Consider the following 25730-nt stretch of genomic DNA (forward strand, 5'->3'; position numbering starts at 1 on the left):
AAATGTGAAAGTGTTTTAGTACAAATCTGACTCAGTATTATTTTGAAAGTGGGAAATTTTCAAGGTTTGTGGTTTTTCACTAGTTCTGGTTTAGCAGAACACTGTTTATAAAGACTTCAAAAAAAAAAGAGGTTTTTATTGTTTTATATGTGGTAATCCTTGAGGGCCACTTCTGGTGTGAAGTGTATTAGGTGTAATTCTCCACTGGCACTCACAGATGACTTTATTAATAACATTTTTAAATGCCAGAAAATTAAGAAACAATTGTATTTGACTTATCAGAGATACCATCATGGCACACACTGCTGAAATTCTTTACATCTTCTGCAACAATAAAATAAAATGCTGTCTAAATTGAGTAAAAACACTACTAGGAGGCAGGTATTCTGCAAGCAAGAAAACCTTTTATTTTAAACCACAAATAGTCAGCAGGTGGCCACAACTATCCATGTTTCATTAAAATCACATAAACCTAGGTACAAAAGCACCACTGATTATTGCTCTAGAAAATTGCATGAAAAATTCAAATATGCACAGTAAAAACACCACAGTATGCACAGGACTAAAATTTTAAAGCAAATGCATGGAATGCTGAATCAATTTTACACACAGCTTCCAATAGTAAATTTATTTTACTTGAGGATGATGGAAATTTCCAAAAAGATTTAATTATGAGAAGGTAAAATGTCCATTCTTATATAGTTTTGTATGCCAACTAGTAGAGTTCTAAAAAATTAGCATTTACAAAATACTTGGTAAAAATAGCTTTTAAAAGTTGTCCCAAGAGGTACATAAAATCAACCCCAATTTGTCATGACAATTCACTCTCCCTCGTTATCTACAGATTCAGTTTTCTGTGCCTGTGAAAAAGAAAGGAAAAAAAAGATATGGTTACTATTAAAACTATTATAAGCCAAATAAAAATTCACCCCACCAACACACACACTTTAAAACACCTGTTTTTTAGCAGCTCTACCGGAAAACCTATTTCAACTCTGGGTGGAAAACAGACAAGGCAGGTATATATATTACACAAACACTTGGCTATATTTACTGCTTTCTGCTTTTCAAACAGCCACAGAAGCTTTTGCTGCAAGCTCCCACTGTTCATAATAAACACCACCACAACACTATCTGATTCTAGTCACTGCAAACATGCAGAATTTTCTACTGTACCCTTAACTCTCACTGTTTCAATCTGCCCTTTTACTGACAGTGTGCTGGGTGGGGTACCTCTGGAGGTTGAGACACTAACAGTTGAGCGAGAGATGTAGATCTGCAATAACATTACAGGCAATGAAAAGAGACATTAAGAACATGCTATCAGCAGCTGAAGGATCCAACAATTTCTTAAGACACTGATTCAATCAGTGGGAGGTATTTATGCAAAGTACCTCTTCAACTTTAGTTTCACCATTTTCAGATGGTGCAATACCTTCCTTTCCAGCTTCCTGCTTCTCCTCCTTCTTCACTTTAGCACCTTTGTTAATCTTTGTTCCAGGTTCTTTCTAACAGAGGATCAGAGCACAGAGTATGTTAGACATGGTGTGATGTTAGCTAAGATCAGTCAGCCTCTGTCTAAACACAAGCCAGAACCAACATGGTGGCTTGTAGGAGGAACCTAATTTTGCTGGGGATCAGCTGAGTTCTACTGAGTCTCTGAAATGTAACAGGCTGTTTAGAGAGTGCACTGGACCTTCCCTTCTGGGAAAACACGATGATTCCCCTCAGGTATGTGTTTGGTGAGCCTCCTCTCTCAGTGAATTGAGAAGTGGAGAGAACAGCAGCTGTTGGTGAAGGATGAGGCAGAAGCCGGGGAGAACCCAGCAAGTGAGACACTTCGTGTGGGGACATGGGCTTGAGCAATCGACTAGAAAGCTGAGAGACAAATTGAAAATGAAGACCCAGATTGTAATTTTAAGACCACACTACAGAGGTGAGAGCTGTATCTGAATCACCTACTCACATAATTGCAAACAATCACAAGGGAATTGTGAGGTTATACGAGAAAAGCAATCAGAACAGGGTCTGGCATAGTAAAAAGGTCATATAAGTTTTTGCTGATATTATTTGTTAGTATTATTATGTGATTATTATTAGTTATTGGACAGGCCTACTAAGACCAGTGACACGAAGTCAGAAGTCCCCTCCCCAAGTCCTGAAGCTGCTGGCAACAGTGTTGCCCACGGCTTACCCCTTCTGAGCACCGTGTGAACAGCATGTTCCCGAGGAAGCTACCACCCCCCCCCCCCACCCTTCGACATGAGGCTTCTCAGAGCAACATGCTCTGACTCTCTTCATTTTATTGACCAAATGGAAAACACATCCCTGGTAAAGCATAAAGCTGTGCTTCATGCCTTTTGAGAAAGCCTGTAGCAGGGGTAACAGCCTTCTAGACAGCCTTCTAGACTGTAGCAGTGGTAACAGCCTTCTAGATATTTAGCCTGAATCATTAAATGTGATCTTTCCTTGGATGACTTTTGGATATGATATTGCAATTTATTCATTGTTTAAAAAGACAAAGTGGGGGTGGGAGCACCTCTTACCTTAGCAGATGTTTTTCTTGGTTTAGGTTCAGGTTTCGGTGGAGCAGGTTTCTGTAACAATAAAATAAATTACACAAATACTGACAAAGACAACCCTCAGCACCGAAAAGAACACAAAAAGGCTACAAAGACAACAGTCCACCTTGACTATGATTTTGTTCATTTAAAAGTATTTCGTTCTATGTTCAGCATCCTATAACAGCATACAGAGCTCTGCAGTTCATAACTATTTTCATCCTTGGTTCTCAAGTGAACGGCAGGTGAGATTTAAAAGCCGACTCATTATTCTCAGGTCCAGAATAGCTCTCTGGGAACAGGTTTAGGCTTCTATCTCTGATGCCTCTGCATTTCCTTTTATCACAGCACGGCAGCAAGAGGGATGACTCAGGCTCTCGGCCAAATGACTCAATGAATTCGGTCACACTAGCCTTCCCAACAGTGGAGAAATCACAGCACAATCACAGGCAAAGCCCATCCAGTAATGAAGACTGCTGCCTGTGAAGCACTTCAAAATAATTTCCAAATCCTTCCACCTCTGATGTTGCTTTCAAGTTGTGGAGCCAACTGTCTTCCTACTTTCATCATCTCCAATGTCAGCTCAAGGTGAGAAGAATCTCTTGCCCACCCTGATGCTGGGCTCATTTTGCCCTTAGAGCTCTCTATTAAGAACATGATTATAATGGCAAAACTTTCACTATCAGCCCCCAAAAGTTTAAGATTTTTCACAGATTTTGTAGCCAAAGCGTCCACCAGAAAACTATTTTTTCTATTGCCTTGTATGGTTCTCCTGCCCATTCCCATGAGCAGTGCCCACCTCCCCTGTGGCCACAGTGCCCTCCACACAGGGCTGTGGCCCTGGCCCACTTCCCAGGGCACTGAGCACCGAGCACAGGTGGGACATTGGGACGTTGGGAAGGATGGTTTTCCGTGCTATAGTAGGGCAAACATTTCTGTCACGGAGCTAGGAAAAAATAAGTGTACATCTCTCCTGACACTAGGGGAGAATGGTTTTTAAATAGAAAACACTGGCCAGGTTCTCCCCTGTGGAGAAAAATACATGTTTTTCCCCAAAGCCTCTAGGTGTTTCAGGTTATATGGAATCTGGCCCTTTTCATCAGGGGCATAAAGTAACATTGTTGCCAGTTCAATACCTGAAGACTGGCTGTTAGACATGACCTTTCGAACAGAAACAGAAAACTGAGCTTGAAAAGCACGGAATGCTTCTATTAACCTTGCCACTCTAGACCTGCAGTCTGCTCCCCAATTACAATAGCTTTCATGGCTACAAAATTTTCAGGATTTTCAAAGTTTTATTTTGAGCTTTGATATAGTGTATTAACATATGCTTATTTTCTCAGTTTACAGCAAATAATTTCCTTTTATATTATTACTGTAAGACAGCTCTTTCCCCTCTGACTCAGCATTCAAGTGTTCTGATGGGACAGGAGATGATGGTTTCACAGCCTGTGATCCCACCGGCCTTTGAGGAGGCTCTGAGTCAGCACCACAGGCAATGATCTCAGGGGAAGGTGCTTATGTTGCTGGAAAAGGCTTTCCTGGTGCTCAGGAAAAGCCTTGTTTTAAAATTTGAGGAGTTTTTGACTTATAAGGTCCTAGAGATCCATGGAACACAGTAAAACCTATAGTTAAGCCTAAAAAGAGTTAAAACTAACTTCTGAACCCTGGTGAAAGTTATTATTAGAGCATACCATCTCTGAAAGCTTTGGGGAGAATCTGGATTTACTGTGTACACACACCAGTGCACCTCCCTGCTCTTAATCTTCCTGGTGACTCTGATATCACCTCCTTAGGTTCGGACTCAAGGGAAACACTGGCTCACTCAACTTAAACCCAGCTATACTTCTAAACTTGTGGCTGGTCCTAAAATTCATTTCTGCTTTGATTCCATGATGTATGCCAGGCCTGGGTATTGGCTGATGATGAAATCCATGCTTCCCCAAAGGCCAAAGGAGCTTGCAACTACTGTACTATCTAGAATAGGGCTATAAGTTGTCAGCCAAGAGGTCCATGCTTTTCCCGTTACATCTCAGTGGGCAGTGTGGGCTGCTGGCATTTTTACCCAAAGCCTCCACCAGACAGCCAGGCTGACCTGTGTTGGCAGAATGGAGACTGGATATCACTCAGCAGGGCAGCAGGAAGGAGCACGACAGCCAGCCAGGAGCACATGTGGTCACAAGAGCAGGAGCACGCTCATCACCAAGACATGGCGCACCTGCCCATCTCCACTTTCATGATCTAATCCTCATCTCTTGCCTGGGCCTGGCCCACCGAGGGAGACTCCAAGTGGCAAAGTGGAATCATTATTTTTTTCAAAAATTTTCTAGTTCTGAAATGAGGCTAAAGCATATGGAGCCAGAGAACTTTCAGAAGATTCTGATGTATGAGTTGTAGACAGAGAATCAGAATTCTTCTCCACCTTAATACACCACAGGTAGAATGGGAAGGCTACGAGTTTGCTTAATGTACTTCTGTGCTTTATAGTCTTGGTAATGGGGATGGCCACTGGTTTTCACAGATACATCTGATCAAGGAGACTGCTTGGCAACAATGGTTGCATTTGCTACATTTTGTGACCACGTGATGTCCAAAAAACAAACAAAAAAACCTCAAGGGAAACACTAATCTTCCCTCTGCCGCTTCTGTCTGGACAGAGGGAACATGTACTCACAGAAACTAACACCAAAGGGGTTCTAAAGTACTCACCGCTGACAATCTGGCAGACCGTCTTGGGGGCTATAAAGAAAATAGAAAAATAAATATTTTGGGGTGATTATATACAACCAAGTTGATTTTTAAAAATTCTTTCTTAATATATTTGTCGAGAGAATGCATGTCTCCCAACACCCTCTCCAAGTGAGTACAGTGAAATACCCCAAGTAACCCTGGGCACCTAACGTGTAAGAATAAGTGCTTCCGAAGAGGTGCACGCACCCTATTCAAAGAAGTGGCCTCTCCCAGTTAAGGGTGTGGTGACCAGGGAAAGAAAAGGAAGATGAATTCAGGCTCCAAACCATAATCTCTACTTTTGTGATAAAACTGACAGTGGGAACACTGAAGTGCTACTTAAGAACTAGTTTCCAGTCTGACTTTTGTTCCTTACAATTGGAACTAAAGCTTATAGTTAATTCAAGAAAGTTGCAAAATTGTGTAGAAACCAAAAGAGCAGGAGTTCCCTGCCTTGTTAGAAAAGGGAATGACTAAAGTCTTAGGCAGTTAATGAGAAACATTTCCTTTTACTTGTTACAAAATAAACACGTTTACTTCTCCAGTAAATAAGTGCATATGTTAAAAAATTTAAATAGAGTAAAAAGTTCACTAATCTTTTCTTGTAATTTGGTAGTTTGGAGAATTTAGAGAGAAACTGTGTTGAGATTGAGGTTTTCCAGGAAATCTTTTCTTCTTCAGTGATGGTGCAGGTTAGCAAATGAGATGGCAAAGAAAATTTAAAATAACAGAACTCTTCTAGGCATTTCAGAAATAAGCACACAGAATTGGTATTCTACTTACCACCAGCAAAAGATGGCTCCCCGGTGGACTTCACATTCTAAGTGTACAATTGCCTTTCTTTAAAAGTGTTCCAGAAGTAAATACTCCATACTTTTTGTCTGTTTTATTCGCTGCTCTAACTCCAGAGGAATAGTATGCCACCGAACACATTGTAGATACTCAACACCATTTGTTCAAAAAATGAACTCAAACTTTTCCCTTATTCTTGCTGCCTTATCCATACTTTGCCTCATTACAATAGCTTAAATATTTCAAATAGTTTTGTTAAGGGGTCAACCTAAATGGTCAGTAACAGCCCATGCTATGAGTGCAAGGAATCATGAAGTTCTTAAAGCGGTGCTTGGGTCGGTTTAGGTCAGCCAGTCAGGCCAAAAGGAAAGAAATATTTCTTGCCATCTCCAGATCTAAGAAATTTCTTGCTGAAAATAGCCACAGGAAGCTAACCTCATCTTTCTTTAAACTACAGAAGGAAATGAAGGGCTAGAACCTTCGTGAATAATTTTAACCCTGGGTTCTCAGGGAAAGACCAGAGCTGGACGTAAGGCCAGCTAGCAGCATGTGCTGAGACAAGAAGCCTGCAGGTTGAGCGGTGGCTGTGATATATTCACTGCAAAGGGAAAGAGGTACGGCTAGGCACACAATGCTGAGGAGTGCCTGCACCAGACGCTCCACAGGGAATGCCACATCTGTCAGGATTATCATGAAGATGCACCACAAGTCACTGGGAGCCAGAACCCAAATTCACTGATGCCTTTCTCAGGATGGTTAGTTTCAGGAATTGGTTATCACTGAAGAAAAGGCAACATTATCAAGTTAAACAGGGCAGCAGGTAGGTGACTTGTGCTTCTTCATCACAGAGTCAGAGACAGGAGGAGCAATGAGTACCCAACAATTTCCAAATACAGCTCAGCTTTGACGCTTCTGTGCAGCCTCAAGAACTACCCACACCGTCTCACAAGTAAAGTGCAGGCAGTGTGAGGGTGGCTCAGAAAGAGACTCTTTGAGAGGAAAAGTGGCAGACTCTATGCCAAAGAGGCGTTGAACAGACCTTATCTGAGTCCCTCTCCAGTTGGTGTCACTTTCATGAACCATGTTGGCCTCACCTCATAGTTCCCCTCATCCGTCTCATGGCAGTGCCCCTCAATTCCTGTAGTTCCAATGCTGACTAGGGCTCCACAATAAATGTGGAGCTGAACAGAGTGGGTAAGCACCAGAAATGTACAGCGAGTGCAAACCTGGGAGAGGTGCTAAGGTCACTACCTCATTTTAGTGCACTTGGCAGATGACTGTGTTTCCATCAACAGCAAGGCAAGACCCTCCACCAGCAAAAAAGATTATGACTTGCTGAAGACTCCAGGGATAGTTAGCATATTTTAGCAATAAAGTCTTTTTCAATTCAGTTATATACATTGCTTTTTAGACATAATGCTATTGCACACTTAATACACTACAGCATAGAGTTAATATAACCTTCATATGCACTGGTAAACAAAACAATTCAGGTGACTTTATTGTGATATTTGTGTTATTGTGGTGGTATAGAACCAAACCCTCAATATCTCCAAGGTACGCCTATACTCAGGTACTCTTCATTTTGGGGCCTGAAAAGGGGCCAAATATATTAACCATTACTCATGACTGCCTCCCTATCCACCAACTAGCTGCCCTGAAAAACACTGAAGTGAGGCTAAATCATGTTAGAAATTCCTCAACACATGTTCTTGCTCCTTTCCTCCCAATGGGAACAGCCAAACATATGAAAGGCAGGGTGATGTCAGAGGGCCCTTAGGGATTTCAAAAGAGACATTCCAACCAAAGTGCTGCTCTGTGGGGCCTGAAAGCTGTTGTGATGCAAGGAACTCACCACTATTTTACAATTCGGGCCCAGTTCACGAGTTGCTAAATCAAAAGACTAGGAAATTAATGTAAAAGCAAAATTTGCTTCTAAATTGTCTAAAGCAACAGCTCCAAAAAGCACATCTTCTACTTTAAAAATCATTCTATGACTTTCTGCTACCATTTACCAGCTCTTCTTCTTTCTATGCTACAAAGAAAAAAAAGAGTTTTTCTTAAATTTTCCTTTCTAGTAACCTTCAGAAGAGATTTTCTTTTTCAGTGCAAACGGTGGAAGCTGAGATGAACCTTTCACTCTTTCTCAGGACTGGGTACCCATGCAAGTGTGTGCACCTTCCTGGAGAGCTTCATAAGATTTCAGAGCCCTAGAGTCTGTAAATGATTGGACTATATTTATTAGATATAAAATAGACTAGACTCCTATTTTTTTCTTCCACCAGAGTTTGCAGTATTCATTTGAGACTCAGGCTGTTGGGCAGGACCACTATGAAAATAAATATAGTCAAAACTTCTCTCGATTTCTTGAATGTAAATCCTCAGGAAAAGTGGCCAAAAGAATGGTTCTCAGGGAAAGAAGGAAAGTGTTTAGAATGTCAGGTCACCAAGAAAGTTACAGAAACAATGTGAGGACCTGTCACTGTGGTAGGTAGGTGCTGGGCACAATGGAATTATTCATGAAGCATTTACTGATTAGCTGGGTTGGAGAAAATTCTGGTGAAGGTTACTCTGAAAAACATGGAATCTTTTACTTTTATGTTCTGGAGGCAAAAACACAATGGCATGGAAGTCTAATCTTGCTATGATAAAGTTCACTGGGATAGAGATAGCTAGATTAAAGTAGAGTGACTGGACTTTGCTGAATACTGCTTGAAATGTATGGGTCATTTCACTGGAATTTGGAAGTATGTTTATTTTTATGCTATTTCTTAGTGCTCCTGATCCTGACCATGTACTTACTTCCAAACAAAACCCAAAATTCAAGCCTCTTTTAATTCCTAAACAGAAATGAGGAACTAAATAGAAATGACTTTCTTTGCAAAGCTGGGAGGTAGGGAAAGATGTAAATCAGAGCCTTGGCAGAGAAAAAGCACTGGATAATCAGGTTTTTATGATTACCACAAAATGGGCAAGCGGACAGAGGACTCTGAATTAGGACATTCAGTTATCTTTCCTGGTTCTGCAGTTTATAAGGCGTGACAAGGGGGAAAATCATGTATGTCTCTGAGGATGCTGTTTGCATTAGTGGAAATGAAGATAATAACATCTGTCTACTTTCAAACACAGTACTTCTCTGACATTCACTATTCCTTTCTCCTGTTTTATTTTTCTTCATAGAAAATATCTGATTATTTTATTTTACTCTCTCTCTCACCCCTGCTAAAATGGAAGCACCATGAAGGCAGGGATTTTTGCTTGTGCTCACTATGGACTCTAGCAGAGCCTAGAACAAGTGCTTGGTGCATTGTAGCTGCTTCATATGTTTCTATCAAGGAATGAATCTGCTTTGCCGTCATTTTAGGGTTATTGTAAGGGTCAGAAAAAATAACACACGTGAAAGGGCTTTGTAAACTGCTGAGTGTAATGACTGTAATATATTGTTTTGGTCATTTTTTCCTAAATACTAAACTCTGTACCACACCCTTCAAATATCACAGCAGGGACAGAAGCATTTCAGATTCTTTGTGACATCTTCACTGTAGTCAAGGCTGTGCACCATCAATGGCAAAACTAGGAAATTCAACTGATTCAGTGGGGGTAGAAGCCAATGGAAACAATGTCTGACAGTTCTTACCCTAAACCACCAGCTAACCAACTGACCTTTTCACTTTTCAAATAATTGTGTTGATGTCCTGAAGGAATATCGTGAGTTTTAATTTTGGGTTTAAATGACAGGTAGAGTCTTATCCAGAAAAGATTTTTGTTAGCAATAACAAAATCCATATAATAATATAAAGTAAAATATTAAAAATAATAAAAAATAAAAATACAGGCATGCCTTTCAGAACACCTCAATAAAGGGAATATAGTAATAAAGTGAGTCACACGAATTTTTCGGTTTCCCAGTGCATATAAAAGTTGTGTTTACACTATACTGCAGTCTATTAATAGCATTATGCCTATAAAAACAAAGTACATACCTTAATAAAAAATACTTTATTGCTAAAAAATGCTAATCATGATCTGAGCCTTCTGCAGTTGCCACAAACCTTCAATTTGTAAAAAGTGCAAGACCTGCAAAGCACAATAAAGTGAATCACAATAAAATGAGGTATGCCTGTAATACAGATCATAAAGATTCTGGGGCTAAAACAATATGTGTGATACAGCTGTATTCTTTTACATATATTATAAACAGCCTGATTGCTTTTAGTCAAGAAAGACTGGAATGACTGTTCTCACTATCCAAGATCTATTGTGTGTGATGGTTTCGAGGTTTTCTGACTGACAGATCAATTTCAATGGCAGTCCCTAAGGAGACACACAAATGCATTTTGTTACCAAATCTAAAAACATTAAGGTTTGTTACATTTAGCCAACTGTTCTAAATTGTATTTTTCTATATTCAAGAAATTCAAACATTTGTCGTTTTTTGGTTGGTTCTAGCATTTGTATAGTAACTTGATTTTGATCCACAAACTTCACCTCCCAAATGGCTAGACACTGAATGCCAGTGAAATGGATGGTGGGGCCTTGGTTATAGGCAGTTTTGTTTTGCTTATAAATTATTTCTTTATAGATTCTATTAAAGGTTTTCCATTAGGCAGAATGAATTTCTTTGTGCAAATCCTATGTAGGAATTTTACTATCATGATAAACTCCTCCGAATTATTATCCACAATACAAATCACTCAATTAAAGACTCTGTAAATAGAGATTGTTTTTATCTCTCTCTAGACCCATTTTAATTTGTAAGTTCAACAGTAAGAGCTGCAGTTTTTCAATACACTGTACACTGCAAAAGTGAATGGCTGTCACCATAGTTACCATCTCACTTGCTACTTTTTCATCCATCTCCCTTTAGAAGATTATGATATTACCACAGAGGGTCAAATGTAAGCATCTCTTCCAAGTACCTAGTTTTTTGGAGGTCTATGTATTTTAATACAGAGCTTCTTTGCATTATTACCTGATTAATTATCCTAAGCCCTAAGAATTTTTCTGATTTAAAAAACCCAACTTTAATATTTTGACATCTTGAGTATCTTCCATAGCTTTTGACTTTAGAGATGACTCCTCTTAGGCAAATATTCAGAACCTAAAAAGTATATTAATTCACTTGCAGGAGAGAGAATTCATTAAATCAATAGCCTTGCATTTTCTTGCTGTGAAAGGCAGACTGTTCTCCATGACGAATTTACCTATTATCTCAATTTTTGCCCTGAAGGAATCTCAGTATCTGCTTTAACAGACAGCAGGACTGACAGGTAGAAACACAAACAACACAGTAAGCAGAAAATGCCTCACCTGTGAACCTGACTGAAACAGACCTAGGTCAACGGAGACCACCACACAGTGACACTGTTATTTCTAGCTTGTGTACTCTCAACAGCCTTATATAAAAATAGTACTCGTTCAGATGCAGATAATCATAACAATATTAAAAATTTCAATTGAATAATTAAATACAGGATGTCAAAGATACACTTACCTCCTGTTTAGTTACTTTGGATACATCCTTGCCCTCTGTATTCTCTGGAGACTAGAAAAAAAATATTTCAGTGAATTGTATTTCTACTGGAAAACACATTTGGGGGGGATTTTTTTAAAAAAAGCTATTTAAATTCTCTGGACCACATAAACCAACAAATATTTTGTGGGGAAAAAGTAAGTTTGTAAGAGGGTATGTTTTATACATGCACACACACACTGCAGTTATGAGCAGAACTGTTCTCCTTTTAAACCAGGAGTGGTGCCAGAACTGCTCAGTCCCTGTGCTCAATGCACATTCACCCTGAGCAGTTTCCATTCTTTGGTGATTCCATGTGGTTGAAAGAACAGGAACCCAGCAGTCAGTGTCAGGGATCCACCCGCATGTTCCAGTCACTTTGATGCTCTGAGGTAAGAGGGCAAAATGGTGGAAAAGCCCAGGCAATTGCAAAAGCATATTTTCATCCTATGGCTGCCTGGCTTTGATTTCAGCCCATTTCTTGGTATGACCTGACTTGATATTTATTGTTATTTTCCCATTATCAACTTCAGCACCTCTACCACACTCTCAGCCTCACAGGCCAGCCAAGCGCCCTGCCAGCCCAGCTGATTTGTTCCCAGATTATAAACCAGCCCCTGAGCAGCACCTACTCACTCTCCTGACAGCTCAAACCTGCCTCTTTTACGGGCTTGCATACAATGGGGGAAATATACTTAGATTTACATGACATACCAATTACCCCAATATATTTTTATTGGCTAAAGATAAGTAAGATTAAAACAATTAAACTAATTAGAAAATTGAGCTATTTAACACAAGATATGAATAGAATTCCCATAAGGAAAAAATACAATTAGCAAACCAATGTTGGGTACAGTGTTTGCTTAGCAAAATAAAACATCTGTGTGGTAATGCCTTATTTGATTAAATGAGAAAATAATGTAAGACCATAAAACCCACTGTTTGGTGTGGCAGGTGACACTGTAAATCAACATTAATATTTTTAAACAACAACCTGGCAATATGAAAAAGACATACAGGACTAATCATATAATGACCCAGCAATTCCAATTTTAGAACCAGAACTCAAAGGAAGACTCTGTAAAAATACAGTTTTATTTGTACTGTTTCTAATGTGAAATAACTAGAAATGACTTACTGGAAATATTTAAGTAAACTATGTAACTATTAGTGCAATGGGATTAAAATAGACTATGTGACTACATAGAAGTACACATAAAATAACATTAAAATAAGAAATACGATAAAAATAATATATAAAACACAGGTCAGAGTATATAAAGTCTTTGAGAAAGACAGAAGCTTTTCTTCAAGTCGAAGGACACAGCAAACCTTCTCTTCATCCTCAGGTTTCCTGTTACCCAGTTCACTGCTCTCTAGAACTTCCCAGATCCATGGCATTCTCTTTTGCTTCCCAAATCAACTCTTTCCCCTCCTCCTTGGAACCTTCTCTCTCATGAGGGGGAACAGAGCTTCTCTTTTCTGTTCTCCACTCTCTGGCATCGGGTTGTCTGGTTCACAAATCTAGTGCTCACTCAGCTGAATTAGAGAGGGCGAAATCTTGAAAAGTGTGACCATATGAAGACAACACCTAGATGGGCCGTTTGCCTGTGCTCACGTTTTCACTACAAACTCAACCCTTCTGGCCACAAACCAGACCCTCTATTGTCATGGAGTGCTGGGTGTCTCTCCTACCTGCCAGGCCATAGTAGATTCACCTGGAGCACCCTCTACCTGTTACCCACAGGCATTTAAAGAAGCAGCACATAGCTGTTGCTGATGTTAAATGACATTAAAAAATAAAAAATGATTTAATGACATTATTTTCAATATTCTTCCATGCAGTGGATTAGTGACAGCAGTATGACTGGGAGATTACTCTCTAGACATGGGCCTAGTGTTTGACTTGGATGCAACTTATTGAAATAGAGAAACTTGAAAAGATGCCACATAAAAAATCAGATATAACGGAAAATATTGATGTTTGCAGATGAATGAACATAGACTAGAGATGTAAAGAACTGCAACTCTAGGCAAAGCTGGTTTCTCTGGTAATCGCTCCACAAGGGCTTTCTGTTAACAAGTGTGTAACAAGTTTACAGTCAGGAACAGCCCAACTAATCTTTCCCTGGGATCAGTGCGGTACTGTGGCACCACTGCAGGCCAGGACATGGGCTTACATCTTGGGTTTCTACCTAGGAGCTGTGTGATCTAGGGCAGCGCCTTGATCACCATGGCTGTCTCTTCACCTGTGAATGACAGATGATAATGACATGTAATTCAAAGGGGCATGTGATCAAGCGAGGTGCTGGGGACAGCATTTCATAGAATGCAAATTATTATATAGATGTTACACAACAAAAGATATAAGCTCTTAATGAGTCTCCTGAATTATCAAATATAAAATTACACTCAACAGAGCCTTGGACTTGAGCACATCCCCTTACATCCAGAGTCCCTGCAACCTTGTTGCCTATTTTTGTGGCACAGGTTAACAGGTACACTATCCAGAAAGGCCAGCCATTTCAGGCTATCTTATCTCACACCCTGTCTAACACTAACCTTTAGCCATGAGGCTGGAGATAGCAAGGAGGGCATGGTATGAAGGGATAAAAAGAGAAGTCCATAGTTTTCTATCCCAAAGGATTGTGAAGAATAAAAACAAGAAAAGGGGGAAACAGAGCTTGAGGGTGTACATGGTTGATCTCAGATGTATTTCAATATTCAAGCAGGCTGATAGGAATGATGAGGTGACTAAGATAAAGGGACAGGGACTTCCAAGGCAGAGGGGTTCTTACCCCAGTCCCCACGACAGGGCAGGTTTATAATCTAGTCTGAACCCAGAATGGTCAGGATGGCAGAGAAGCAGGGTCAAACAGAAAGGTCTCCTTCACATATCTAAGGCTCCTTCAGCACCCAGGTGGCATGGGTCCTGAGTTGAGAGTCAGCACAAGATGGAGGACATATATGGTGGCCAGAAGAAAGGCACAACAGGGATTCTGGGAGTCTAAAGCACTTCAGAAAGCCGATCTGAGGGCAAGTCAGCAGGCAGGTGGACCCCTGAACACCTGGTGACCCAATGAGGACAGAGGTCAGCCAAGAAGGCCTGAACTTTAGCAAAAATCAATAGGCAGTTGAAACTTTTCTATTACAAAATTTTGAAGATAAAAGTAGAATCACTGAAATAAGAAAAACTTGAAACATAAACACTAGACCAAGGACAGTAAAAGAAATAATGTATTGTCACTGACTGCTGAGAAATTAGCCCAGAATGCAACAAGGAGAAATAAAGAAATGAATAATATGAAAGGGAGGTTAGGAGATATTGGGGACTGCTTTGTGTGGTATCAGAGACTGTACCTTAGCACAAGCAAGGCCTTGAAAGAGTCTCGACTGGAACACCAGAAATGCAGGAGGTAGGCATGACCCAATACTAGCCCCTAGGGTTCCCGTGGGAGATCAAGCCTAAAGAATGCATTATACCCCTTGAGGCTCGCTTTGCTTTGTATAGCCATGTTGCTATAAACCAAATGTTTAAATTCAAAGCCTGAGGGAGTGAACTCCTAATCTCAGAACTACAGTTTAACAACCCTTGGGGTCAGCATATCTAACAGACTCTGACTTGAGGCAGATCTCTGTGTTTCCTCAATTGTTATCTATTGATAATATCTGTTTTCTGTAACTATGGCCTTTAGACATTGACTGATGAGCTTTGCATGCATACTGTGTACCCATGCATACCCCAGCGCAATAAAAGTCATGCTGGAGAAGGGCTCGGGGCATTCTCCACTAGAAGGAATTGCCACCTACTTTCCGGCAGGAACAACAGATTGTGCGTGCAATGACTTGTTTCTCAGCCATGGCCGGGAGAGCTCTGTGGGACAGGGCATCCCACAACGAGACATGGTGGTTAATTGAGGAGTTCCACATATACCTAATAGTTATTTTGGAAGCAGAGATCAAAGGTATTAGGAGAAGGCAATGACATAAGTAAAGCCAAGACTATCCCAAAATTGAAGTCACGAGTGTCCAGATAGAAAGCTTATACCAAGAAGCATACTGGAAACCATATTGGAAATACTATAATAAAACTATACCATGCTTCCCTGGCCATGTGGTTCAGTTGGTTGGAGCATCACCTGGTACACCACATAGGTTGCAGGTTTGATCTCCAATAGCGGTACGTAATGGAGACAACTGATTGAGGTTTCTCACATCGATGTTTATGTCTCTCTCTCCACACCCCCTCTCTAAAATCAATAAACATATCTTCTGGTGAGGATTAAAAAAAACAAACTGCAGAATGCCAAGGAAAATGGGAAAAATCTTAAAAGTTATCAGTTAAAAGATGGATTATCTACAAAAAAATTACTTCTCACCAGCAACTACAAAAGTAAGAAAATAATGGAGTAATGTTCGAGGAGCTGAGAAAGACTATCAAACTAGAATTCTATACTCAGCCAAGAATCATGGCAGAATGCTATAAAGACCAACAGAGCTTTTCCTTTAATAAGGTCCTGTTACTAAAGGATCAAATTCAGCCATTAAAAACATGAATCAAGATGGAAGGAAAGTATATAAGAAGAAATATATAAAATATGTTGGTAAATCTAATGAACCTATTTTATGTGTTTAAATTTTAAAAAGTTTCAACAGAAATCCCATATCACTGCAGAAATATAACATGTAATTCTAGATTTTCTAATAGCCACATTAAAAAGTAAAAAGAAATAGGTGAGGTTATTTTAATAATATTTTATTGAGTTGAATATATCTAAAATTTTATCACTTCAACATGTAATCAATATACAAATTATTGAGCTATTATACAAACTGTTTTGCACTATATCTTCAAATTCTGACATGCATTATACACTTCAGCACATCTCCATTCACGTGCTAAGTCTTCACTGAGAATACCTGATTTGTATTCAGAGTTCACAAAGTTTATAGTGGTTTTATATATCCAGGTTATTTCAAATATATTTAAAATTTTCCAATTACTCCAATTACTGAATGCAATACCAGTTTTTAAATTTAAATGAATTAAAATTACAGTTTCAAAAATTCAGCTAGTCCTTTTTATGTAGTTAATAGCCTCATGAAACTCTTCACTACCTTATTAGACAGCAGACTTCTCGACAAACCACCACAAAACAGGAGAAGAGAATAGATCAGAATAAGTTAAAGGTCCTAGTTTTGTTCTGAAAGACAATACAGACACAGAAAAATTTTACACTTTGTTAAAATAAAATTTAGGAGATAGTCATTAAAATTTTTAAGACAGAAAATAGGATCTGTAAATTTACAAGTCAGGCAGAATAAAAGGAAGCAAATTTTACAAATAAAAGGCAAGAGGAAAAAAGAACAAAGCAGGGGAAACCACATGATATATAGAAACCACAAATTAAGTCATTAGAAAAAGCCCAGATACATTAAGCATCACAATACACCTAAACAGATTTACACTCATTCATTATGTCAAGTGACAGAAGGAAGAAAACAAGAACACATGTATGATTCCACTTTCACAAACTTTAAAACATGAATGAATCAATATTATGGATTTATATATGACATATATATCATAAATGCATAACATCCTGGACTGGAAGGATACAAGCCAAATTCATAATGGCTGTCTCCAGGGAGGCTGACAAGAGAAAGGAACCAAGGGGGTGTTTCAAACTTGAACTTTATCTGTACTGTTTTTTTTTATTTATTAAAAATATCTGAAAAAATACTATAAAGATATTCAAACTTATAAATTCTGAGCAGTGAGTAAATAGGAAAGTTATATTATTTCTTGGATTTTTCTGTTTTTAATTTTTTTCCCAACAAAATATTACCAATATTGGGGGGTGGAGCTGGAAGCAAAGCCCAGGTTAACAGTGCCGGCTGAGAAATTAGCCCAGAATGCAAAAAGGAGAAATAAAGAAATGAATAACATGAAAGACAGGTTAGGAGACATGGTGGTTAATTGAGAAGTTTCACATATACCTAATAGTTATTTTGGAAGCAAATTCAATGACTAGGTTTACTCATAGCATTTTCTGTGTTTCTTAAATGGCTTGCTTATACATCTGGTTCATATGCCACCTCTTCATTTTCTGTTCAAGACATATAATTCATAATCACTTCATTTGTACTTATATGAAGGAACTGGAGTAGGGCAAGGCTGCAAGCCAAGAGCACTGTAAACACTGGCTCAGTGAGGGAGGTGGGAGGGTGAGAAAGTATGGAATCCTCAGCAGCTGACTGACTGTACTAGGCCCTTTCTTTACACAAAGATGCCTGGGTCCTGCATCTGAGGACACTAGAGCGTAATGAAGGGGCACAACTGTATTTTCCTTAAGACTACAACAGGACCAGCAATTCTTATCAGGAAACTAAGAAAAGAAATTTGAAATTTTGACTCCATAGACCATCCATATGGAATCAATAGGAAAATATTACCCAGATGTTGAGCTTCTCTTTCAATAAATGGCAGTTACCACCTTACTGAGAGCACTGTGGGGTCATAAGCCCATTTTTCCCCTGCCAAACTTAGGAAGGCATCAGAGAAGAGGAGAAAATCCTTATGCCCTTCCAACAGTTGCTTGGGAACACTTCCAGATGGTAATAGCCTGTAGATTTGTCACTGCAGAGGGAGATACAAGGGGGGACCCCCCAAAAAAACTGGAATTATCTTCTGGAGCGTAGGTCTCTTGTAGTATAGGCTTCCTCTGCTCGGTGGATATTCTAGGAACACATCTGTGTCCATGTACCAGCAGGGGTTGTTGTGAGAGGCTGCATTTGGCTTCAGTGAATTTTTCTTTTTTTGAAGACTCTTTCAATGTGTTTGCCCATTTCATGATAGGTGATTTACGAGTGCACCTGCCCACACTGCACCAAATGTTTAGCAGTTTTTGACCAAAAATGGCATGATCCCTGTGCCCCACCCTCTCTATTCACTGGATCTCACCCTGAGCAACTTTCTTTTGTTTCCCTGGATGAAAAAAGTCCTTAGAGAGAAACAGTTTTGCTGATGTGGAAGAGGTGAAACAAAAAATGGCAGAAGCACTAAATGGCATCAAAATTGATGAGTTAAAAATGGTTCTGAGCAGTGAAAAAAGCCTTCATAGGTGATTGCATTAAAAGGAGGATGCTTTGAAGGTGACAAATATACAACTTCTTACAAATAATTTCTGTTTTTTGGGGGGTCCCCCATCCAATACTGAGGATGTGGCAGGAAGTTGGGAAGTGTAAGTCTACTACCCCAGTGCCATGTTTCTCAGCCACAAGGAAGAGGGGAGCTCAGGATTCTTAGCAACAAGTGCTGTACTGAAGTTCCAGAAAGTCTTTACTGGTAAATACAGGCTCTTAGAGTTTTATTTCTAAGATTTTTAGTGACCAAGGCTATTGCTTTATAACTTAAGTGAAGTAGTTGAATTATTGTAACCATTTGCCAGCAGCCATAGAACAAATCCAGTCTCAGCTCCTGGGTTATCCATGCTAATGTGGAAAAGGTGGGAGAAGCTATAACCAACAATCACTTCTTTTAACCTGGAGAATGTATTACTTGGTGGTTATTTTTCTCTAATTTGCTGGCCAATATTTAAATTTTTTTTTATTATTTACAATTTCTTTTAAAGTTGATTTTCAATTTCTGTTACAAATGCAAGGATGAAGAAAAGAAAGTAGTCTGGTAGTGAGATGGTGAGCAGAAGACAACCATTTTAGGACAAAAAAAGCCAAATAACCCATCCAGAGAAGATTGAAATGTGTCTATAACTATTTCTGCAAAGATTAACACATAACTCAACTATATGAGTAATGCAATGTGAATTTCCCTCTGTAAATGTCTATAAAGTATTATGAGGTTTTCCAAATAATAGTTCTCATAAATTCAAATATTCCTATTACACATGAAATAGACACTAAAATTTTTATTCAAAGCCATCAGGACTGTTTAACATTGTTTAACATTAGCATGACTGTTTTTAATTCATCCTGAAGGTGTATTTTGGGACCTTCCAATACTGTATTGCTTTTAAAAATAATCTTTAAAAACCCAGTTCCTGGAATTGAGAGATCACATGCAGAGGATTAATAATCAAATGAATGTTCAATTTCTTTGCTACCTCCTCCTTTGCTTATGTTGATTAATTTCATCAACTTCTATAAACCCAAATTGCACTTATTAAAGTTATGTAGGGTTATTATCTTCCCAGAGTAATATTTTGTGGTTGTGGGGGAGCTTTGCCTGCAGAGACCCCCATCCACCGCGGATGAGAATAAGTCTACCAAGACATGATCTGCTTGGGGAGGAAAGGTGGCCGATCTCTCAAAGGAGAAGGGCCAGGAGCCTCTTCCTCCATGTGCTTTTACTGGGTTCAATTTGCATGGGAATACAGGTAAAGCTTAGCAATCATTGTCAGGCAGTAAGGATCAAACAACAGATAACATTCAAAGAACTCTGAGGGCTTATTCTGAGTCAGGGTCAGTTAGCTAAAGGGCTATAAAACTTTGGGAAACAAACTCATTCCATGCTTGGACCCTTATCAGAAAATTGAGGGCATTCTTAGCAAAGCAGGTTTCACAGGATTTCATGCATTCTTTCTTAGGCTTGATTGCCCAGAGGAACCACCTATTCCTGCCCAGGGCTTCACCACCCTCTGGCATTGTTTCAGGCTTAAATCAGGCAGGCAAAGTAAGGCAGCCAAGAGATGAGGAGACTTCTCAAAGAACAAATGAGGACTCAGGCTATGTCAAAGCTGAGGGATGAGGGTCCATCACCCCCTTTTTCTATAGACCGCCAAGTCCTTCCCTGAGGGCTCCTCCGTGACCATGCCCGTCTTAGGTCGTCCCTCCCTCGAGGAATCTTACCCATCATCATTGGCTAACCGGCCAGGCTCGGGGCCAAGTAGGGTGAAGTAAAGGAGGCAGAGGTGGCACCCCTGCCAGGGAGATAAGCTTTGTCTCCTTAGTGGCTTATAGTACCAAGGCCTCTCACTTAGCCTTAGCCACAGGGGATAACAGTTTCTGAAACCAGGCAGGGCAGTAACCAACAGGTGATCAAGATAAAAGTAACTGAGTTAATACTTCTACTCTAAAATACTTTGGATGATCCTGGCTGCTGTGGCTTAGCAGATTGAACACTGGCCTGTGAACTGATGGGTCACAGGCTCAATTCCCAATCAGGGCACAGACTTGAGTTGTGGGCCAGGTCCCCAGTTGGGGGCGATGATCTCTTTCTCCCTCTCTCAAAAAAATAAATCATTAAGTAAAATCTTTTTAAAAAAATTTTTGGTGAATTGAAATAAACAGTAACTCTCTCGTTTCTGAGGGATACTTTTAGGGAAAATAACTCACATTGTAAAAGGAAACTGAAAGTAAAGAAAAAACCATGTTCAGCTAGGTTCAGTGAAATTTTATCAGCATAAATATACATAACTCAATACTGGGAGTGTATTATTAATATGAAATAAATAATTCAAACTACTTTATACAACTCTTTAGAATGACGTGCATCCTTCATGAGTTACCTTTCTCCACGTGCTGTGGTTTTGTATGGAATGGGATCACGGAGGAAGGCCCTCACTGAGGTCAGAGCCTACATTCTCTTCAGCCTTACAGCTCATGTCCTTGGGCCTAAATTTCTCAAGAATAAAATTAATAAGATGGACATGAAGATCTCACTTGCCTGACTTACTTGGCTACTTGTATACTTATTAATTACACTGAGGAAGTATCATATGAATAAAATAGGGAATTTTAGGTACTGAAGTCTTGGAAAAGGACAAGAGAAGAGACCCAGAAGAATAATCATTATCTTAATAGACATGCATACTGCACTATGTGCAAGGCAATGATCTAAATGAATTCATCCTTATCACAACCTTGTGAGGTAGGTAAAATAGCATCATGACTACCTTATAAATGAGGAATTGAGATTGGAGAGATTAAGTAACTTGCCCAAGATTACCCAGCTGGTAAGTGGAAGGGCTGGGATTCAGACTCGGGTAGGCTAGCTCAGAGTTCATTCTCTTTTGTACCACACCACTCTAAATTTTCCTGTTTTCAAAACTGATGCAAGTCTTCTGGTTTGGGAAATATTTGAATTTGTACACCTGGGCAAGGGGCACATAAAATGTAATACAGTGTTTCTTTTCCCCTCTCATTTGTGAACTTCTTGGAATAACAACAAGCAATTTCTCATTAAAAATACAATATAGAGAGATGAACATAAATGTACTATTCTGGGCTTTTAAATTGTCACATACACAGATATAAGCATTTTTGTCTCACTATTAAAACTAAAGACAAAACACCAAATCATTTCTATAATTTTTTATAGTACTTATGTTTTCCAATGTCCTTGCACATTGATCTTATATTTGATCCTCTCAATAGCATTGAGATACACAGGGCAGTCTTAACATTTCCACTTTACAGATGAAGAGCAGAGGTTCAAAGAGGTCATGTGACTTTCCTCTGGGAAAGAGTAGCCGAGTCCACACTAAACTCAAACCTTCCAACTTTTACACCTGGGCTTTTAAAGGATGTTACCAGATAGTTACTTTGGCTTAGATCTGAATTAACTTCTAGCAAATGGTAAACACAGTTATGATGTTCCTTGTATTTTTATAAAATTAATTAGCTGGCTCTGATGTGACTGACATGTGACCACTAAAAGAGAAACACCACTCTAATGAAAACAGTCTGGCACTGGCATAAGAACAGGAACATAGATCAGTGGAACAGAATAGTGAGCCCAGAAATAAACCCATGTCTCTATGGTCAATTAATATTTGACAAAGGGTGCAGGAGTATAAAGTAGAGTAAAAATAGCCTCTTCAACAAATGGTGTTGGAAGATCTGGACAGCTACATGCAAACAATGAAACTCAACCACCAACTTATGCCATACACAAAAATATGCTCAAGATGGATAAAAGACTTAAATATAAGTTGAGACACCATAAAAAACCTAGAGAAGAACATAAACAGGAAAATCTCAGATATTCCATGCGGCAATATTTTCACCAATATGTCCCCTAGAGCAAGGGACATAAAGAAAAGAATAAACAAATGGGACTACATCAAAATGAAAAGCTTCTGCATGGCTAAAAAAAATCAGCAAAATGAAAAGGAGATCAATCGTATGGGAAAATGTATTTTCCAATGATAACTTGGACAAAGGTTTGATCTCCAAAATATATAAAGAACTCACATGACTCCACACCAGGAAGACAAACAACCCAACTAAAAAATGGGCAAAGGATCTGAACAGGCACTTCTCAAAGGAAGACATATAGAGGGCCCAGAGTCATATAAAAGGATCAACATCGGTAGCCACAGAGAGATGCAAATTAAAACTACAATGAGATGCCACTTCACACCAGTCAGAATGGCCATCATAAACAAATCAACAAACAACAAACACTGGCAAGGTTGTAGAGAAAAGGAAACTCTAGTGCACTGTTGGTGGGAATGCAGACTGGTACAGTCACTGTGCAAAACAGTGTGGAATTTCCTCAAAAAACTAAAAATGGAACTGCTTTTTGATCCAGTGATTCCACTGCTGAGATTATACCCTGAGAACCCTGAAACACCAATGAAAATGAACCTATGCACCCCAATGTTCATAGCAGCATTATTTACAATAGCCAAGTGCTGGAAACAGTCTAAGTGCCCATCAGTAAATGAGTGGGTTAAAAAACTGTGGTACTTTTACACAATGGAATACTACACAGCAGAAAGGAAGAAGGAACTCCTGACCTTTGTGACAGCATGGATGGAACTGGAGAGTTTTATGCTAAGTGAAACAAGCCAGGCAGTGAAAGGCAAATAACATATGATCTTACCTATAAGTGGAAAACAATCAACAAAACAAACAAATGAGCAATATAAAACCAGAGACTTGGAAATAAAAAACAAACTGACAGTGACCAAATGCATGGGGGAGCGGGATAACGAGGAAAATAAAGGGAAGGGTCAAGTCAAGGAATATGTATAAAGGACACCTGGACAAAGACAATGGGGGGAGGACTGAATGTAGGAAGTGGGGGTGGGTAAGGCTGGGGAGAATAATGGGGGAAAAATGGGGACAACTGTAATTGAACAATAAAAAGAGGGGGAAGCAGTAAAATTAAAAATTCTGTCAAGAGAATAGGTAATAAAAGAAAGCAATAAGTAGTAGAAAGAAAAAATATAGTTTTAAAAAATCTATTATATGGGTTCTGGCTGTTGTGGCTCAGTGGATTAAGTGCTGGCCTGCAAAGGGTTGCTGGTTCAGTTCTCAGTCAGAGCACATGTCTGGGTGGTGGGCCAGGTCTCCAGTAGGGTGCCCGTGAGAGGCAACCACACATTGATGTTTCTCTCCCTCTTTCCCTCCCTTCTCCTCTCTCTAAAAATAAACAAATATACAAATCTATTATATGACTCTATTATATGACTCAAATCTATATAAAGACTCAGAAGAAGTCTTTAAAGCTCCATACTTTGATCACCTCAACTCCATAGAACGTTTACGTCCCACATACACCATGCCAAACACTCACGACTCCCCACAAAGGAGACTTTAACTAATTCTGTCCAGTATTTTTTAAAAAGCCCATAGCTTACATTCAAAAAGAAAAAAAATTAGAGAAAAGGAAAGAAAAGGAAAAGAAATTGAAAAAAACAACACTTCTCCCACCAACACGGCAAAAGGGTTCCCCTTTCTCCACATCCTTGCCAGCACTTGTGGAAAGCAGTATGGAGATAATTCAAAAAAGTAAAAATGGATCTGCCTTTTGACTCAGCAATCCAACTTTTGGGAATATATCCAAAGAAAACCAAAACACTAATTCAAAAGAACATCAGCACCCCTATTTTCATTGAAACAGTATTTACAATTGTCAAGATACAGATGCAGCCTAAGTGTCTCTATCAGTCAATGAATAGATAAAACAACTATCAGTCATTTACACAAATGGAATAGTACTTGGATATAAAAAGAAAATTTTACCTTTTGTGACAGTATGGATGGACCTGGAGAACATGATGCTAAGTGAAATAAGCCAGTCAGAGAAAGACAAATACCTTATGATTTCACTCATATATGAGATCTAATGAACAAACTGAACTAACAAGCAAAACAGAGACAGACCGATAGATGAAGAACAAGCTGACAGCTAGTGGGATGCAGAAAGGTTAGGGGCTGGAGGGATTGAGCAAAAAGGTAAAAGGACTCATGGACAAGGACAACAGTGTGGTGATTGCTGGGGGGAGGGGGGCTATAAGGGGACTAAATGGTAACGGGGAAAAAATACAACAAAGATTAAATCAAAAAATTTTTAAACAAGCAAAATGAGAAATCTCTAAATACTGAATTAACAGTTTACAGTGATAATGTACCTTTTAAATAAAGCAAGCTAAATAAAGTACTCAGAAAAAAAAACTTCACAGGGTATACTTTGCTTTTATCTTTATATGGGCTCAAAAGAATCAAGATACAATTTTACAATGTCACTTTATATCTTCACAAATAACATTTATTATTAAAAATTAATCAATTGGTAATACAGAACACTGAAATAAAATCCATCCACTCCTAGGTCCAATAGATTTTCCTAGCTATAAAACTTTTATTCTTAGTTGATGAGTTCCAAAAACAAGTATCTGCTGATGTTTTAAATCCAATGCCTAAGTAATGGTGGCTTAATATTTACATTTTAATCTCTGAATACACTGTGTAATATGCAAGTATATTTACATGTTTCTGGCCATAGGGGAATATTCTTATTACTCTATATATAAAAAATGAAGACAATATATCTCGGCAATAGTAAATCCAACAGATCATGGTGAAATTTGAGGAAATATGAAGTACTTGACTCTTGGTACTCAAAGCCATTGATACTTGGGTGAGGAAACACCTTGTATATGACCCTACACCATCAATTACTGAAATACCCAGAAGACTCCTTGATAATGTGCCTCTCCCGGAAGCTGAGGCCACACCCTGCTTTCTGCCTTGGGGCATGATCACAGATAATAGTGACTTGCTGGGTAACTTTCTCCAACTAGCACCTAGAAGCAATGGCATCAGCTATGTCTTAATAAAGGCAACATTTTAAACAAATAAACATTCACAAGTTTATATAA

The 25730-nt window shown here is 39.0% G+C and overlaps 1 protein-coding gene across 4 annotated transcripts in view; it reads right to left on the reverse strand.

Moving 5' to 3' along the window:
* Window positions 1-384: 384 nt before the first annotated feature.
* Window positions 385-25730, reverse strand: part of HMGN3 (high mobility group nucleosomal binding domain 3) — a 33831-nt gene continuing 8485 nt past the window's right edge. The window contains exons 2-7 of one of the 4 annotated variants that reach the window (XM_036024380.1): window positions 11578-11628; window positions 5271-5300; window positions 2547-2597; window positions 1395-1508; window positions 1177-1276; window positions 385-860 (exon numbers count right to left, since the gene is read on the reverse strand). In XM_036024380.1, the coding sequence (XP_035880273.1) occupies window positions 847-860; window positions 1177-1276; window positions 1395-1508; window positions 2547-2597; window positions 5271-5300; window positions 11578-11628 (360 nt within the window). In that variant the 3' untranslated portion in view covers window positions 385-846. Of the gene's footprint in view, window positions 861-941; window positions 1277-1394; window positions 1509-2546; window positions 2598-5270; window positions 5301-11577; window positions 11629-25730 lie in introns of those variants that run through there. The other 3 variants (XM_036024381.1, XM_028510476.2, XM_036024379.1) reach the window with 3 other exon arrangements.

The sequence above is a fragment of the Phyllostomus discolor genome, chromosome 4 (genome assembly GCF_004126475.2).
Source record: "Phyllostomus discolor isolate MPI-MPIP mPhyDis1 chromosome 4, mPhyDis1.pri.v3, whole genome shotgun sequence".
Taxonomy (NCBI): Eukaryota; Metazoa; Chordata; class Mammalia; order Chiroptera; family Phyllostomidae; genus Phyllostomus; species Phyllostomus discolor.